General features: G+C 47.3%; 1 protein-coding gene across 1 annotated transcript in view; it reads right to left on the bottom strand.

Annotated features, from left to right (window-relative positions):
* Nucleotides 1-17130, bottom strand: part of LOC125758933 (neprilysin-21-like) — a 204912-nt gene that overhangs the window by 156020 nt on the left and 31762 nt on the right. Inside the window, exon 2 of the mRNA XM_049416721.1 lies at nt 7074-7181. Coding sequence (XP_049272678.1) covers nt 7074-7166 — 93 coding nt within the window. The 5' untranslated portion in view covers nt 7167-7181. The remainder of the gene's footprint in view (nt 1-7073; nt 7182-17130) is intronic.

Below are 17130 nucleotides of genomic sequence, written 5' to 3'. Positions count from 1 at the left end.
GGGGCGCGAAGGCGAAAAGGTCACGTGCCGCCAACCGGCCTATCGCATGGCGCGGCGGCTGGATCAAGACCTTTCGCTACTTTTGAAAGATAGAGGGACTTTAGGTTGAACTAGAGGGCTAGGTTTAACCCCATGGTTCCGCACAGTGAGTGCTGCGCGGTAACATCAATAATGGTGTCAAAATCCACCCGAGAGCGAAACTTGTGGATAAATAGGGTTCTCATATAAGCGCCAATTTCGCAAATAGGAATTTATAGGCATTTGTGAGAATTTAGGCACGAACGCCAATTATAGGCATTTATAGGCACTATAAAAACACTATAGAAGCCCTTCTTAACCTCTAATTCATGCTCATATATCAAAATGGCGCGATAGGAGTGCAAGAACAAAATAGGCATTTGCTTATAGTCCGCTCTCTAGTCATTTATCGCACCACAATAAGTAATAGTTGTGGAAGATTCGAGTGAAGATGCAAGACTCACAAGGGTTTCATACGGTGAGTTAGATGTTTCTTTGATATCGGCAATATCGCTTGCAATTAGGCCGGATTCGGCCTTATTATGGCCACATCAAGCAAACCGGGATTAGTCCGGGTTAGGCTAAACTTCAACAAGTCAATTTTAAGAAGGTAACATACGGTACCATGACCGGGCAATGTATGTCATGACGAAAATGACATGCATGACATGATTTTGGTGTTATGACAGCAGTCATTTATGCTAGCCATACCTTCTTATCATGCTATGCATATTTTCGTACACATGAAGTTAACAAAACGCCCGCTAGAGCACCATGACCGGGTCTTGTACGCCATGACGTACATGAGCATGATTTTCGTGTTATGACCAGCCATTCATGTTCGCCATGCGCTCCTATCATACCATGCAAATTATGGTATTAGTTCGATAGATAGACCGATACATGCGCTCGAAATGACTTTGGTTCGCCATAAAATGCTGCGCGTTTAATAATAAATGCCAAACATATTGGTTACTAACAATATATGTGGAAACCCTACCGTAAGAATGGATAAACTCAGCCAGATTTCTGCGCATTTTACTGCAAACGCTGCATGTCAGGCAGTGCCAGCAAACGGAACGTTTGAAACAATATGGCGCCCACAAAAGCAGTGTTTCCACCGTGTAGCAGAGGAGGCGGACACATCGAGGCACCCTATGGCCGATCTCCGCGGAGCGTCAGTGCATCCGGCGCAGTCGCGCATCGAAGCGAAGCGGCGCAGGCGCTAATGATTCTTGGTGTAGTCTGCTACCACAATGTTATTCGATGCTGTTGCTTTTGTGAGAAATGCAGGAAGAGCGGCAAGTACGTCCGTTAGCGTCCGCTAAAGCGCTTGAAATAGTCGCAAAGCGAACCATGTACGAGACGAAAGAGCGCCGCGCGCGGTTTTCACTGCACCCACGCGGAACCCGTCGCAGCCGCCCGCCGGCGGGGGTGCCGAGCGGCCGCCACCCGCTTCGATGTTCCCTTTATTAACTGTATCTTTATTGGACTTGTATCGCTGTCCATTGTTTTCAGCGTTTCTTGTTTGCATTACTTCTCTTTTTTTAACACGAAAGTGTTTTATGCCGGGGTCCACCAAGATTTCAGTGACGTATTTCCGTCACGGATATGATGTCGAAAAAATTTACACGAACGCATGGCAAAAAAATTTTCCATAAACTGGCGTCGAACCCACGACCCCTCGGTCAGCAACAACATGCCGGGCACGCAATCCACTGCGCCACGGTCACAGACTCTAGCGGGTTTACAAACGTGCCTTTTATATCTACCACTCTCCCGGTCGTCGGGGTGTTGTTGCCCCCTGAGAGCGGTAAAGTAAAGTAATTCGTCATTACTGCGGCCCCCGCGATAAGCACGTGTAACGCGTTACACGTCCGTCCCATTCAGCGCGTTTTCAGTAGAAGTTCAATTCTGTCAATGCCTTAACACAGCGCGAGGTGCCGACCTTAGTCCAAGCGTTTTAAAAGCGTTGGCCTCGCTCATAGCATCAAGCTAATGAAAACCAAAAAAATAGCTCGGTGACGCGCGCCTCCCTCAACTGGCTGTAACACCGCGTTACCCGCTCATGCGCTCACCCCGAGAAAAATCGTGGCTGGGCTACCGGGGCGGCACGACGCGGTTTTTGTTTCCCTCTGGTCTGGCCGTGGTGTTCAATCACATTTTAATATGCCGCGGGATGGCGACCAAGTTCAGCGTCCAATATGCGACGCTCTTCTGGCTATCACACCTTGTTCTCTGAACACGCCTTCACCGTTAACAACTACAGCTACCACAAGGGTTTGTTTAATCATTTAACATGTACGTTAGTCGTCGGGATGTAGTACCACCAATCATCAAAGTGGGTGGATCCACGTTAAACGGTACTATAGCTGTCAGACATCAATACACATAGTGCAAACTCTCTTATATAAATGTACAGTAAACATTCAGTTACTTTTGCAAGGGCACGCTTTACTTTCGTGTTATTCCGATTCCTATGACGAAGGGATCAACCACCTTGTTCATTTACCACGAAAGTGTTTTATGCAGGAGTACACCAAGTACAGTGTCGTCCACTCTTAGGGTGAACACGGATCAGCATGGCCGCGCTCTGCGCATCGAAACGAAACGGCGCAGACGCTTGGGAACGTGCTCCTCTTGCTGTACTACAGGGAAGCGATCACGGGCGTGCCAGCACCGGCGTTGGCAGGATGCACTGGCGCTCCGCAGAGCGCGGCCACGCTGAGCCGTGTTCACCCTAAGAGTGGACGGCACTGTACATCCGTTACGCATATGACGTTGATAAAATGGACGCCAACGGGTGAGAGAAAAAAAAAAAACAAGAAAAAGATCCGCCGCTGGTAATCGAACCCACGACCTTCTGGCCGCGTTGGCATGCGCCCGACGCTAAACTGCCTAAGCCACCTTGGCAGATGCTGGAAGCTTCACGAACGCGCCTTTATATCTTTCTCACATTCTCTCTCGCACGGTGCTTCTCTGTTGGCGGTGTAGGTAGGCGGAGCGGGGCGGTGTCCCCGTCTGTGAGAGGTGAAAATAAGTAATGCGTCACTATCGAAACTTTCTAGCGCTTACTGCGAGATTGCGCGCGATATCGGAGGTCATGGTTAAGGCGTCTCGATACCAGCTAGGGACACTGGCCGCGCTTGCGTCGCCGAGGCACCAGACACAGTTACGTTCTTTGCCTTTCGCTTCGTGTTAGCGTGCGCCGGCTCATCGGCGTAGTGAAGCTTCCACATGTACCAACGCGATTTCTCCGCCACCGACTACTTCGCTTGCGAGAGCACCGACTAACAAAACTGCTGCAATACGCGTAGCAAAAGGACACGATTTCGACGGGCAAATGTCGTGCCTTAGAGGAGCGAGACAGAGGCCCACGGGATGCACGCGTTTGCGGCTCAAGCCGCCGATCTCTGCCTCCCGTGTGGCTTAAGCGCAGTCTGGTAGTGTATGCATGAGCACAGGCGTCGGTCACCTATTACTAGAAAGCGCACACCGTGCCGTGTCTGTCCTTAATTGACGACGTTTTGAAGAAATACATATTAGGTACCAGTGTTGATCATGAACTTGTTGATGTCATCTTTATGCGGGATTCAGAATTCGCTGTGTAATATATGTTCGCAATTTCAGCTACCACAAAGGTTTAATCATGATCATGGGCTTTAGTCGTCACGATGGAGATGTGCCACTAGGCGTCAACATGGGTACATCCTCGTCAAACGGTGCTATAGCTGCCAAACACGAATAGACATTGTACAATATCTCATATTACTGCAAAATAAGCACTACTTCTGCGAAGACACGTTTCATTTTCTTGTTATACCAACTCCTATGACGGAGGGATCAGCCATGTTTTTTACTAACTGCCTCTCGTAACGCCATAGGTCTTGAGGGTATCAGTAAATGAAAACGAAAAAAGCTGACCGCGGTGTGCTATGCCGCAAAAATTTTGGATCGGTTGTATTGAAATACCCTTTACAATGTAGCAAAACGAATTTAGCGCTTAAGGGATTGTTAAACGTTTTGCATATCTGATATCCGTTAAATAACTAAACGCAATTTAAATTGCGCCGCAACGAGCGCCAGGTGATGGCAAATGATATGTCCCTGGTGTCATTCAGATGCGCTTAACCACCTTTTTTTTTTAGATCCTCGGCTCTAGCATATTCCCTCTGTATTTCTGGTCACAAAATTGCCGCCTCAGTTTATTATAGAGCTAACGGCGGCCGCTAGGGGCGCCACAGTAAAAGAAAGGCCACCCAGTGGAGCGTCTGCCATAGGCGATGCCTGTATTTTGTCTTTTCTGGTACGTCTTGGCCGAAAGCTCTTCTCTTTTTAGGCAATACTTGCATTTTATTTTGTTGCAGCAATTATAGAAACTAAACTTCTAACTTCTGAGAATAATTTCTTTCCGAAGACAAGACGTATACATAAGTTAATCAATCTCAAATTCAGCTCGCTGCTCAATGTGACAGCACACGATGCGCATATACCTTTTGTTACTGCGAAGTTTGTCTTAGTCGGCCCAACAGGCCTCAAATAATAAAAATAAAAGCCTTTACGCTACTGTGACGCGCTCTACAGAGAATGAGACATCAGCGGCGTTGGAACTAAATGTTTGAAATCCTGAACTCATGGTCGTGAAATGTCATTTCCCGAACTTCCCATCGCACGCGCGTCGTTTCAACAGTGGTTACGGAGTAATCTTTCGCGACAGAAAATGTTCTAGGACGTGAGCTTGCATTTGCCAGTAATCTGTTTGGAACAGACACATCGGCAGATCGTAGCCGTCAATGAAACGCTTGCTTGATGGGAACTGTTGTCGTTTCCAGGCCTCGAAAGCTTTGATAGTTTTCGTGCGTATCAGTCCAATCGTGCGACACTGTTTTCTAACGCGATTTTCATTGTTAATATCCCCGATGAAAACCGCATAATTTTAATATGTCCGCCTGACTCCGCACTGTGCTTCTTACTCTCTATCTCACGAGCAGGGTGTCGAGGATTCACGTACGTTTGTATTAAGTGCCGTACTTCCTTGGCGAATCAGTTTAATAGGATTGTAATCGCGACTTTTCTTTGAAGGAAATGAAGCCGTGCAAATGCTTATGAGAAATAACAGATAATTTTCGCCTGCACTCAGCACGGGGGTAGCGTAGAGCTCAAAAGACATCTTAAAGGAGTATTGTCACACAAATCTTGCATGTTGATTTTTTTCGTTCTGGTTGTTACAAAAAAACGCCAGGCCTGCGCGGCAAGCGCAGCACAGTCACAGCGAAAGCTAGAAGAGCGGCATTTCTAGAGCCCGTTGTAAACTCTCTTGGGGGTACTAATACAAGTACACTAGCCACGCACCCACTACACCACAAATCATAATTTTTGTGAAGTTGGGAAGAACCCACCACAACATTATGCGTCATTTTCCGCAGAAGCGAGGTACCATCTGTAAGGCACTATGTGCGCTGTGTTGATGCGACAGTTGATGAAGATGAAGAAATATGGCGGCGCCCTTTGTAATGTGTTGGAAGCTTTAAACGACCCACTAGTTACGTAATTCACATTGTGTGACACCCAGTCGTTATTTAACTCTCCCACCATGTTTTCTAACATACGTTAACGTGAGAAAGATAGGGAATTAACATCACTGAGACCCTGAGGAAATGGATCATGGGAGCCTTATGGGCTTCCCTGGCAACCTGTCGAAGTGCACCTGCAAGGAACGCACTACGATATAAATCATCATAACTTTTGTGAAGTAAGGAAGCAGCCACTATGGAACTTTTCGTCAATCTGCGGAGAACCTTGGTAACCGCTAAACGCCTGTAAGGCATTATGTGCACTTTGCTGATGCTGTGCCTGATGACTGATGAAGAACTATTTCAGAGCCCTTTGTGATGGGGTGAAAGCATTAAACAGCCCACTCGTTGCGCAATTCGCATTGTGTGACGCCTGGTTACAGAATTCGCGTTGTGTGACGCCTGGTTGTTATTTTACTCTTCTACCACACTGCATTACAAATGTTAATGTGGTTCCTTCCGGACATGAAGCCTGTACAGGGTCTTTTTGCAAAGTATTTTCAAGCGCCGACATGGCTCTGAGGTAGAATACTGGGCTCCCACGCAGGGGACCCAGGTTCGAACCTCGTACCACCCTGGATATTTTTGTTATTTCGTTTTTCTCTTATTTTGCGCGATAGTGGTTACGGGCACCGGCGGCGGCGGCGGCGACGGCGGTGGACAACTATGTCGCCAAATACGGCCCTTGTGATCTCATAACAGCTTTCGCTCTAATTAGCTAGTGGACCGTTTATCACGGCTGGACCCCCCCCCCCTCTTGCACACGGTGGATCCCGAGGTCGTTTCAGTTGTTTCAGGGGCGTTGAAACTGTCCGTGGTCGCGACTTCCGATTCGTATAGTAGGCTGGCAGGCCGTGGAACATAACGAGAAATGGCGTTAGGCCTGAGGCGCGGCTTGTCTCTCGGCAACGATACGGCGTCGCCGTTTATGGTGAAATCGTCCACATGGATGATGTCCGATCAATCAAAGTGTCTCGCAAACACACGCACATGTCTTTATTCGATGCTGTATGTGTCCGTTTCTTGCCGCGTTATGGCTCGCTTCTAGTTCTAGAACTGCACAGAAACACTTGGCATGCAAAACGACGATACCATTCCACTAGTGTCCTTGTAGCTGAAACGGCACCTCGGTACACAGCAGCTAAAGTACAATACCTGAACTTCGCCCTTATTCGAAAAGCAATCACAGATACAGAGTGCACGTGCAAAACTTCAGCTCGCGCCAGGCGCAACTGCGGTCTCTACGGCAATAAAACCGGAGAAGCGTGGCCTCTAATCGGCGGTGGCGCCGCGGCGCGGCAGTTTTCAGCGCCATATCAAGCCCCCCATAGCGTGACGGCGAAGTTTTGGGACCAGAAACAGTACTGAAAGATTATGGTTCTAGTTAAGTAAAACACCCGTTATGCGAGAGGTAAATCATCCTCAGAAGTCTAACGTGTACTGCGGAATGATAAAAGGTTTTATGTAAATACATGTGCTTACCATAGCGTACGCAAAGAAAAATATTTGATCTTGGTTGTACGTTTCCAAACCAGGAATCAAAACCGTCTTATAGTACTCCTCGTATTTGGTCATGTATACCCTGTAGGCCTGCATGAAGAAACAATAGTGCGTAAGTATAGCAGATTTTAACACAAAACTATATTGCTTGATTCGCACAATATACTACTTTCTATGTAGTACACATTGGATGCACAATATATTAGGTGCTGAACGCTGGTGCAGCCTGTTCTGCTCCACCAAACCATACTCTTCCGCCTTGTACACGCAGTCACAAGAACGACGAAAGTGCGCGTCGGCCATGTTGGTTCAGAGTACTAACAGATCTCGACTGCTGGCACAACGCGAAGCCAGGCGACTACAGGTGAGCAAACTTTAAACAAATAGATCGTTTCCCCCGAGATGAACGTTTAAACACACACGATGGCCCCACACGCCGAACAGAAAATCATTGACATAATTACGGTCTCTTCGACTTTGACGTATTCAACGCATAAGTGCTTCTATGTTTGTACTGTTAGGCATTATGCTGCATTCGAAATTCATGTGTACCCGATACATCTTTCGAGAATGGCCAAGCATTGGTTTTTGGTATAGAGCAGGCGGCCGCGGGGGTTACAACGCATATACAAATGATTCGTTTCTTGTTATATGGGTGGCATTCAACTGAACAGCAACTACCTAAGTCACAGAGACAGCCCTGCAACAATGACATAAGGGGCTGCGATGGTTGAGGAGCGTTTCACAGTAGCGCCTGTTGGCGATCGCCATTCGTTGAAAAGCTCATGCTTTTGTAGAGAGACGAAATAACCGCATTTTATCAAAGAAGCAATAATAAGTGTAAGTCAGAGCACTCAGGGTCTACGTGCTCGGCTCCCTTCGCTCTCCAGTAAAGAACTCTCCTGTTCCGATGTCTCTCAAGGTGTGATTTAATGTGTGGCAGTACCAGTGTGCATAATATTGCCACACGCGCTCCTTTTCTTTCTGTTTTTTTTTTATTGCGGAGGCTGCATTTTCGATGGACGCTAAAATGTTTGAGGCCCGTGTACTTTGATTTAGGTGCACGTTAAAGAACGCCAGGTGGTCGAAATTTCCGGAGCCCTCCACTACGGCTTCCCTCATAATCATATCGTGGTTTTGGGACGTGAACCCAGATAATTTATAATTGTATTTTTATGTGACCGTCCCATTACACGTGTAACTACTGCCTTGCGCAAACCGCGCCCGAATGACTGGGAACCTTTCAGATTATTTTAGAACGTGCCGTTAAGATTGCGCGCACAACGTGAATATGAGAGTTTAATCTGCAACTTACGTGGTCGCCATAGTTAACGCTGCAATCTTCGATGGCAGATGCACAAATTCCGACGCGCTTTACCACTTGGCAGAATATCGAAGGCGGACACTGCGATCGCCGTTATGAGTGTACCGCTTGTATTATTTATACATTGACTATTCGTTTCCCGGGCGAAGTTCGCCACAATAAAGAATTTCGTCTTGGACACGCTGACTGCTGCCTTCTTCAAAGTCACGACCCCGTGGCCATATGACGAAAGCAAGATGTCCCTATTTTAGCGAATGCCATTTTGGCACGGTGTGTAGCTGTCATGTATATATACAGATTTCTGGGCTAGATATATTGCTACATTAACTGTGCTCAAAGCGCTAAGGTTACAGCGACCAGGCGCGACAATGCGGCCATCCTGTTGTCTATCTTGTCCCTGTCTGTTCAGCGATATCACATCAATCCCTGTCATCTAGGTACACGGGCACTTTTTTTTAAATTAACCATTTGTTAAGTTGGCGCAAATGTGTGTCCTCCTTTGTTATTTTCTCTTTTGCTAGCACAAAAGAGGGTCCTGAAACACAACTTCGTTTGGTATAAAGGACGCCTTGCAATACGTTTGACGCCCCTCGGAAATATGCCTTCTAAAAAACTTAAAAAAAAACACGTCATATCCACGAAGTGAATGATGATTGAGCAGCTGGCTCGGAGATTATCGTGTAAACCGTGAATGCTCCGTACAATTCCTCTACTGTCATATAAAGACGTCACACGTTGTTATAGTAGCGATTGTGATCAGGTTGTTGTCGAACCACAAGCTGTCGCAGACCTTGAAGCTGTGGCCGAACGTGTGGGCGAGGAAATCGCGCTTGAAGCGCGCGTCAGCGCCACCAACTTCAGGTAGCGACCGCTTTCGGCGCTTGGCCGCTGCATCCCGCGCCCGTACCTCTTGGAGGTTCTCTTGCCGCCGCTTCCGCGCTACTTCGGCTTCTCGGGCTGGTATCTCGGGGTCCGCACGACGCTGACGTCTCTCTACGGCCTCGCGAGCTCTCACCGCAGGGTCTTGGCGGCGAGACCGCGATGCTGCCTTGCGAGCCCTCCACTCCGCCGCCTTTTCTTCTTTGTTCATGTTATCACTATCGAAGCACACTGCCGGACTGGAGCGAGCGGCGCATGCCTATGCTATATGTGGTTTTTCCTGCGTTATTATCATCATCAAGGCTCTCGAAGAACAAGAGGAAGAAGACCTCTTTCGCGCGAGCCTGCGCATGCTACAGTTGGCTATGCTATATGTGGTTTTGCCTGCATTAATGTGATCATCAAGGCGCTCGAGGAAAGAAGGCTTCTTTTTCGCGCGAGCATGCGTATGCTACAGTCATCATTTTACGTTTGTTTACACTTAGTTTCATTAGCGATTGCTTATACACCACGAAGAAATAGCGTTAAGGTCGAATTGTAGAAAGTACGAATCACCCGTGTTTGAATTTCACGATAAATGACGCAATCGTCAGGATAAAGCACGATGATAGATGCTAAATTATCTGGTAGATCAAGGATGTGAACGGGAAAAAGCCCAAGTACTGAGCCTTGCCCAGAAGTTACGAAACAGGTAGGTGAATCGCAGTTGTTCGCCGTCACAAATTGGGTTGGATTGTGGAGGAAACACACAATCGAGGTAAGTGTACTCCATCTCACAAGCTGGTTGCCGCACTGTGGAAGCTATGGGGATGCTGAGCTAATAGGAAGAGCGATCACCTCTTCAGATGCATTATTCCGCGACGCGTCGTCTCCTCGGCGTCTCGGTAGCGTCCGTGCTCACCCGTTGAGCGAGTAAAACGAGCCCATGGCAGCAAGCAACTCTCCTAGCGTTGGGCAGCAACAGCAAAACCGCAAGAAAAGAAGAGGCGTTGGGAGAGTCAACGCCTGGGGGAGTAAAGCGACATTGCAAAATATAACAGTATGAGGGACGGGACTGAAGACACAAAAACCATAGGACGAGTGCTGTTTTTTTGTGTCTTCAGTCCCGTCCCTCGTGCTGTTATATTTCGCAATGTCGCACCAACTTGTCCAGACAAAGTCTCTGCTAAGTAAAGCGAGCACACGGTAGCAACGAACATCTTAGCGTTGGGCACCAAAGTAGCCCAGGGGAAAAAAATCAACATGGCAGCACACGTCGACGCTTGTTTCTTGCGCCTCGAATTATGAAGTTGCCGTCGTGAGCTGTGTGGCCCGTAAGTTCTAAACCGACGCCTGTTTTCCCGTTATTTAGCGTCTTCACGCTTAGACAGCTATGTATTCCTGTCTGTTTTGCACTGTTTCCAAGATTCAATTTTAAACTCTCTGATACAAGGCTTAGCAGGCCTGGCTGACCTAATCTCAATAATAAGGACAAAACGTACAGGCGCGTGCAAAAGTATACGGACCATGGGATCGCGTGGCAGAATGCATCGACGCGCCATCTACCGACGCTGCGCCTGCTGTCGAGAGCATCACTGAAGCAGCGGTGCGCATGCGCGTCCCTACATATCAGATGGCCTCTCAAGTCGCTCTGTCTGACGTGGTTATGGCGCTCGTAGACAGAACGTCATCTGGGTGTCGCTTCCTTTGTTCCATCTAATCTGCGCCGTTGTTTTACGAAGCGGCTGTGGCGGGGCCGGCTCAAGTGCCGTGCGTGCGTCGCTTTTTAAACCGGTCAATCAGCCTAACTAAGCATCGTAGAACCTAGTGAAGCCAAGCATACATGATGAAGTTTCTCAACCCAGCTCGTCTTTGTCGCTTTAAGCCATGTTAAGCTTAGATGTGCCAATTTAAGCCAAAGTAAGTGTACCCGAAACTGATTAAACCTAGTTGAGCATGGTATCTCCTAATAAAACCAAGCATGAGTAAGTTCATTTAAGCAAATCCTAATTAAGCTTTGCCCAGCTTGCCGTTTTCATGTTAGGCCAAGTTGACCTTACATGAGCGCAGTTGAGTCGAGGAAAGTATAGCCAAATCTAATTAAGCATAGTTTACCATGGTTTCACCCGATATAGCCAAGCATACTAACCATAAACAAGGCAAGCCTACTTGTGACCAATTAGGCCAAGTCAAATTCCCCATCAGCCCAATGAATCCAATCTCAGTAGGTTTACCCTTGACCAAGCTCAGACTAATTAGGATCATTAAAGTCTAACTAGCGTTAATTATGGCACTAATTAGACTTATATCAAACCGAGCACACCCTAGATACTCGAGTTTCACGTGGCCTATTTTCTCAACGTTAATTAAACTAATTAACCTAATTAAATGGTGTCAAGGCATGTAGAGATGAATCTAATTAGGCATAGTTGAGCATGACACTTCCAAAATAAATCAGAGCGTAATTAGCTTTAATTAAGCAAATCAAATGAATCGTGGTATTTTCAAGCAATCGAAGCTGATTCCCTGTGAGCCCCTTGCAACCAAGCTCAGGAGCATTACCGCTGACCAAGCTGAAGCTAATAAAACTTAGTTAATCCTAAGTAGTGTTAATTAGGAAAAGTTCAGTTACTTTCCCTCTGTTGTGTGAGATCGAACCGAGCTCACCCGCGATACTTTTGTTCATGTGGCATAATTACATTAAACAGGCGTAACTGAATTAGTCAAAGCCAAGGTCAGTATAGAAGAATGTGATTAAGCATAGTTGAGCATGTTACTGCGTAATCAGCGAGAGCACACTTAGGTGCTATAAGGCCATCTTTGAATGTCTGACTGTCGCATTTATACGAGCTCGACATTAGGGACTTCGTGATTCAAAACCCTCCGTAGTGACTCACTGGCCATAAAAACAAAGGAAGCTTGCGAAGAAAGCCACATATACTTTGCAGCAACATTGCTCTCTTGAGATCGCTGAGACTATCAGGTTAGTTTCATTTTTTTTATCTTTAGATCAAGTGCACAGTCGCCCCTCAGGATATAGATAAAGTTCATTGGGTAGCTGTTTGTTTATCGGTCTAGGGTAAAAATGAAACCGCGTTGAACCAACTTTTTTTTATTTCCTCCTTGGAAAATGAAATAATGTTGCCCCTACTGAAGCGGCAACTGAACTGGCTGCATGGGGTTCACAGGGAATAAGCTTCGATTGCTTGAAAATAACACGATTGATTTGATTTGCTTATAAAACTAAATACGCTCTGATTTAATTTGGAAGTGTCATGCTCAACTATGCCTAGTCAGATTCTTCTCGGCATGTCTTGACACCGCTTAATTAGGTTAATTACTTTAATTAACGTTGAGGAAATAAGCCACGTGAAACTCTAGTATCTAGGGCGTGCTTGGTTTGATATAAGCCTAATTAATATCATACTTAACGCTAATTAGGATTTAATGATCCTAATTAGTCTCAGCTTGGTCAAGGGTAATCCTCCTGAGATTGGCTTCATTGGGCTGATGGGGAATTTGACTTGGCCTAATTGGTCACAAGTAGGCTTGCCTTGTTTATGGTTAGTATGCTTGGCTATATCGGTTGAAACCATGAAAAACTATGCTTAATTAGATTTGGCTATACTTTCCTCGACTCAACTGCGCTCATGTAAGGTCAACTTGGCCTAACATGAAAACGGCAAGCTGGGCAAAGCTTAATTAGGGTTTGCCCAAATGAACTTACTTATGCTTGGCTTTATTACGAGATACCATGCTCAACTACGTTTAATCAGTTTCGGCTACACTTACTTTGGCTTAACTAGGCAAATCTAAGCTTAACATGGCTTAAAGCGACAAAGACGAGCTGGGTTGAGAAACTTAATCATGTATGCTTGGCTTCACTAGGTTCTACGATGCTTCGTTAGGCTGATTGATCGGCGTAAAAAGCGACGCGCGCACGGCACTTGAGCCGGCGCCGCCGCAGCCGCTTCGTAAAACAACGGCGCAGATGAGATGGAACAACGAAAGCGACACCCAGATGACGTTTTGTCTACGAGCGCCATAACCACGTCAGACAGAGCGACATGAGAGGCCATCTGATATGTAGGGACGCGCATGCGCACCGCCGCTTCAGTGGTGCTCTCGACAGCAGGCGCAGCGTCGGTAGATGGCGCGTCGATGCATTCTGCCACGCGATCCCGTGGTCCGTATACTTTTGCACGCGCCTGTACCTGATACTTTGTTCTCAGCGTGAGATGACACAACGCAACAGTCGATTGCGCCGTTTATTTGTGGCTGACACGACCACGGGCGAGTAGCAAGCGTGAATTCGGATTGAAGCAGGCAACATGCACGCTGCCATGTTGGTTCGTCATCACAATTGCCGGCAGTAGAGTGTACTAGAACAGGGGAGGGCTTGGAACGGCCGCAGTACCAATGTACAGAAAGTGAAGCCCAAACAAGGTCAATCCGCCGGTAGCGCTGCGATCGTTAGTCTGCAATTTGTCGTCATTTAAGAGCTGCGCACTGCTCCGCCAAAGTGGTGCAGTGGTAGAATGCCCGCTTCCCACTCAAAAGGCCCGGATTCGAATCGCAGCTGTAGATGGTGGGCTTTTATTCTTAGTGTCACTTTTTATAGCTTTATTGGTTTTCCATTGTTTCGTGAAACTAGGTTCTGTTGCTACGTACATTTGCTACAAAAGGTAACGTGAAATGTGAAATGTGGTTTCTAGTCTCGTATTCGCGAAAATCTCGGAGGCCGTCCTTTACGTTTTTGTTGAATCCCGGGCGGTGGCGCTCCAAATAACTGCGCTCACTGTCAACTTCTTTCTATTCTACTTCATATTTTGCTTTACTTTTTGAAGCGACACGTAGCAACTGAATCTAGTTTTAAGACATAAAGGAGTGGGTCTTGCGGCGGCACAATGTGCACTTGGTTCAAGCTTGTCTGCACTGTCTTACAGATTGCCGCTTGCACCGAATCCAGCAGTCGTCTTCAGGAATCCGCTTCTGCGCATGATCGTGTATCGACACCCTTCAAGCAGCTGCTCGTCCCCCCCGGATCGGATGGTCTGATACGGGATTCGTATCATCTATGGACTGAGTCACCTGACTTGCGTGACTTGGACTCTTGGGAGCCCATCCGCGCATGGCGTGCTACATCAGCGTCACCAGCTGGCCACTTCTGGCCTGCTATAAAGCCGACAGCAAATGCTGCGCTCTTCAGTGGGTCTTGCGGCGGCACAATGTGCACTTGGTTCAAGCTTGTCTGCACTGTCTTATACCTGTGACACACGGGCATGTTTGAAAGGCCATTGAGTCAATGGCCATCGAAACGCTACAACTCCATCGAACTCGATGGGGTTCTCGCGTTGCCACACGACGGTTTTCAACGGCCGTTGAGTGATTCAGGTGTTTGTCGCAAAAATTTTGTGGCGCTGCTAATCTTATTTTCGTTTTCATGTCGTCGTAAGTCAACTAAAATAAATCCACTTAAAAGCACACATTTGTGCGTTGTTTTGTTCTAAAATATAAAAAAAAGATGTTTATACATAATTATAGGTGCATTATTAGTTATAAGCAGAGGTGGTTATAAGTTTGTTGAACAACGAAACTGTGGCTACGTTGCAACCGCTTTACCCGTCCTGCCGCTTTCCCGGGTTTGCCACGTAGTTTTGCCGTTTTGCCTGGTTTTGCGGTTGCGTGTACACATTTCGTTTCATTACGTGCTTGTTCCGCCGTCATGAGTGACCGCGAAACAGATGACAAGGCCGCTATGGTGTTCTACATGGCTGTGATCATGCAGCTTGATGCTGGGATCGAAGCGGCGAAAGAGGAAGCCGACGCCATCGAGGATGAGCTGCTGCTGTTATCGCGAGCATGCGCAATTCCTACATTCCAAATGACACAAATACTTTAGTAAATAAGTTATAACGCCCATGCACGCTACTTTTAATGCATACTCGTTAAATTTTTCCTTTTCTAATCATGGGTATGAGCACACTGGGAACGAGAGGGCGCGGTGACGCTGTTTCCGCTTCCGTCATTCGATGGCCGTCGAAATTTCAATGGAGTTGTGGAGTGCTCCGTCGACTCGATGAGCCACTGACTCAATAGCCTTCGAAAGTGGCCGTGTGGCAGCGCGTGCATGCCCGTTGAGTCAATGGACCATCGGTTCAATGGCCTTCGAAACGCCCGTGTGGCACGGGTATTACAGATTGCCGCTTGCACCGAATCCAGCAGTCGTCTTCATGAATCCGCTTCTGCGCATGATCGACATTCACTCCCCTGCGAGCGAACGAAAGAAAGGAATTGTTACACGCAAGAGTGCTGGTAGCGCAAAGCTACAAACGAACAAGATTTCTAAGTTAGGCTTCATTAGTTTATACTTTTAGCAAAAAAGCACAGACGACGAAATGGGTAGATTTGTCTGCTCATCCGTTCCATTGTCTGCATTGCTTCGACACCCTTCAAGCAGCTGCTCGTCCCCCCCGGATCGGATGGTCTGATACGGGATTCGTATCATCTATGGACTGAGTCACCTGACTTGCGTGACTTGGACTCTTGGGAGCCCATCCGCGCATGGCGTGCTACATCAGCGTCACCAGCTGGCCACTTCTGGCCTGCTATAAAGCCGACAGCAAATGCTGCGCTCTTCAGTGGGTCTTGCGGCGGCACAATGTGCACTTGGTTCAAGCTTGTCTGCACTGTCTTACAGATTGCCGCTTGCACCGAATCCAGCAGTCGTCTTCAGGAATCCGCTTCTGCGCATGATCGTGTATCGACACCCTTCAAGCAGCTGCTCGTCCCCCCCGGATCGGATGGTCTGATACGGGATTCGTATCATCTATGGACTGAGTCACCTGACTTGCGTGACTAGGACTCTTGGGGCCCATCCGCGCATGGCGTGCTACCTCAGCGTCACCAGCTGGCCACTTCTGGCCTGCTATAAAGCCGACAACAAATGCTGCGCTCTTCAGTGGGTCTTGCGGCGGCACAATGTGCACTTGGTTCAAGCTTGTCTGCACTGTCTTACAGGTAGGGCCAAAATACGACTTCCCTTGCTATAGGAATGACGATAGATGTCTAGTGCTGCTGCCTGACCCACTTATGACGGCATTATCGTTCTTCTCTGTCAGTAGAATTTTGTTGCTATTATCCGGCGATGTTGAGAGCAATCCTGGCCCTGACAAGTTAAACGAAAAACTGTCGCAGCTGTTCGAGGGACAAGAAAAAATTCGTTCTGAGCTCTCTTCATGGACAGCCAAGTTCGCTTCCATCGAAGAAAGGCTAAATAGGCTTGATGCCTCGGTATTATCAGCCAAGGAAGCAATTCCACGTGTTGAACAACTTGAAAAAACGGTAGCTCATCTTGCTAACTTGGTGTCGAAGTTAGACAACCGTTCTGACGAACTTGAAAACAGGTCCCGTAGAAACAATATTATTGTCTACGGACTGCCTGAACACCATTGTGAGTCTCCCGGGCAGCTGCTTGATTTGTTCACGAGCCTAATGTCTGATAAACTTGGTCTTGAATGTACCGACATCGAACGATGGCACAGACTTGGAGCGCGCAGAGGGGGAAAGCCCCGCCCTGCTATATTTAAATTTTTAGACGACAGATCTAAACTTGCTGTTTTAAAGAATGCCAGAAAGCTGAAAGGAACACAAATATATGTAAACGAGGACTTCTCAGAGTGCGTTAGAATGGTACGCAGCGCCCTTTGGAAACTTTCAGCTAACCAAAGAAAAAATGCCACCACCTCTCGTCTGCAGTATGATTCCTTGCTGATAGATAACACACGTTATGTGTTAAGCGAAGCGGGCGACTCTATCGTTCAAGCCAAGAAGCAATCTTCTCAGCCTCCTGGAACT

Source organism: Rhipicephalus sanguineus, chromosome 6 (genome assembly GCF_013339695.2).
Source record: "Rhipicephalus sanguineus isolate Rsan-2018 chromosome 6, BIME_Rsan_1.4, whole genome shotgun sequence".
In the NCBI taxonomy this organism is placed as follows: domain Eukaryota; kingdom Metazoa; phylum Arthropoda; class Arachnida; order Ixodida; family Ixodidae; genus Rhipicephalus; species Rhipicephalus sanguineus.
This window is presented reverse-complemented; position numbering and strand designations above follow the sequence as displayed.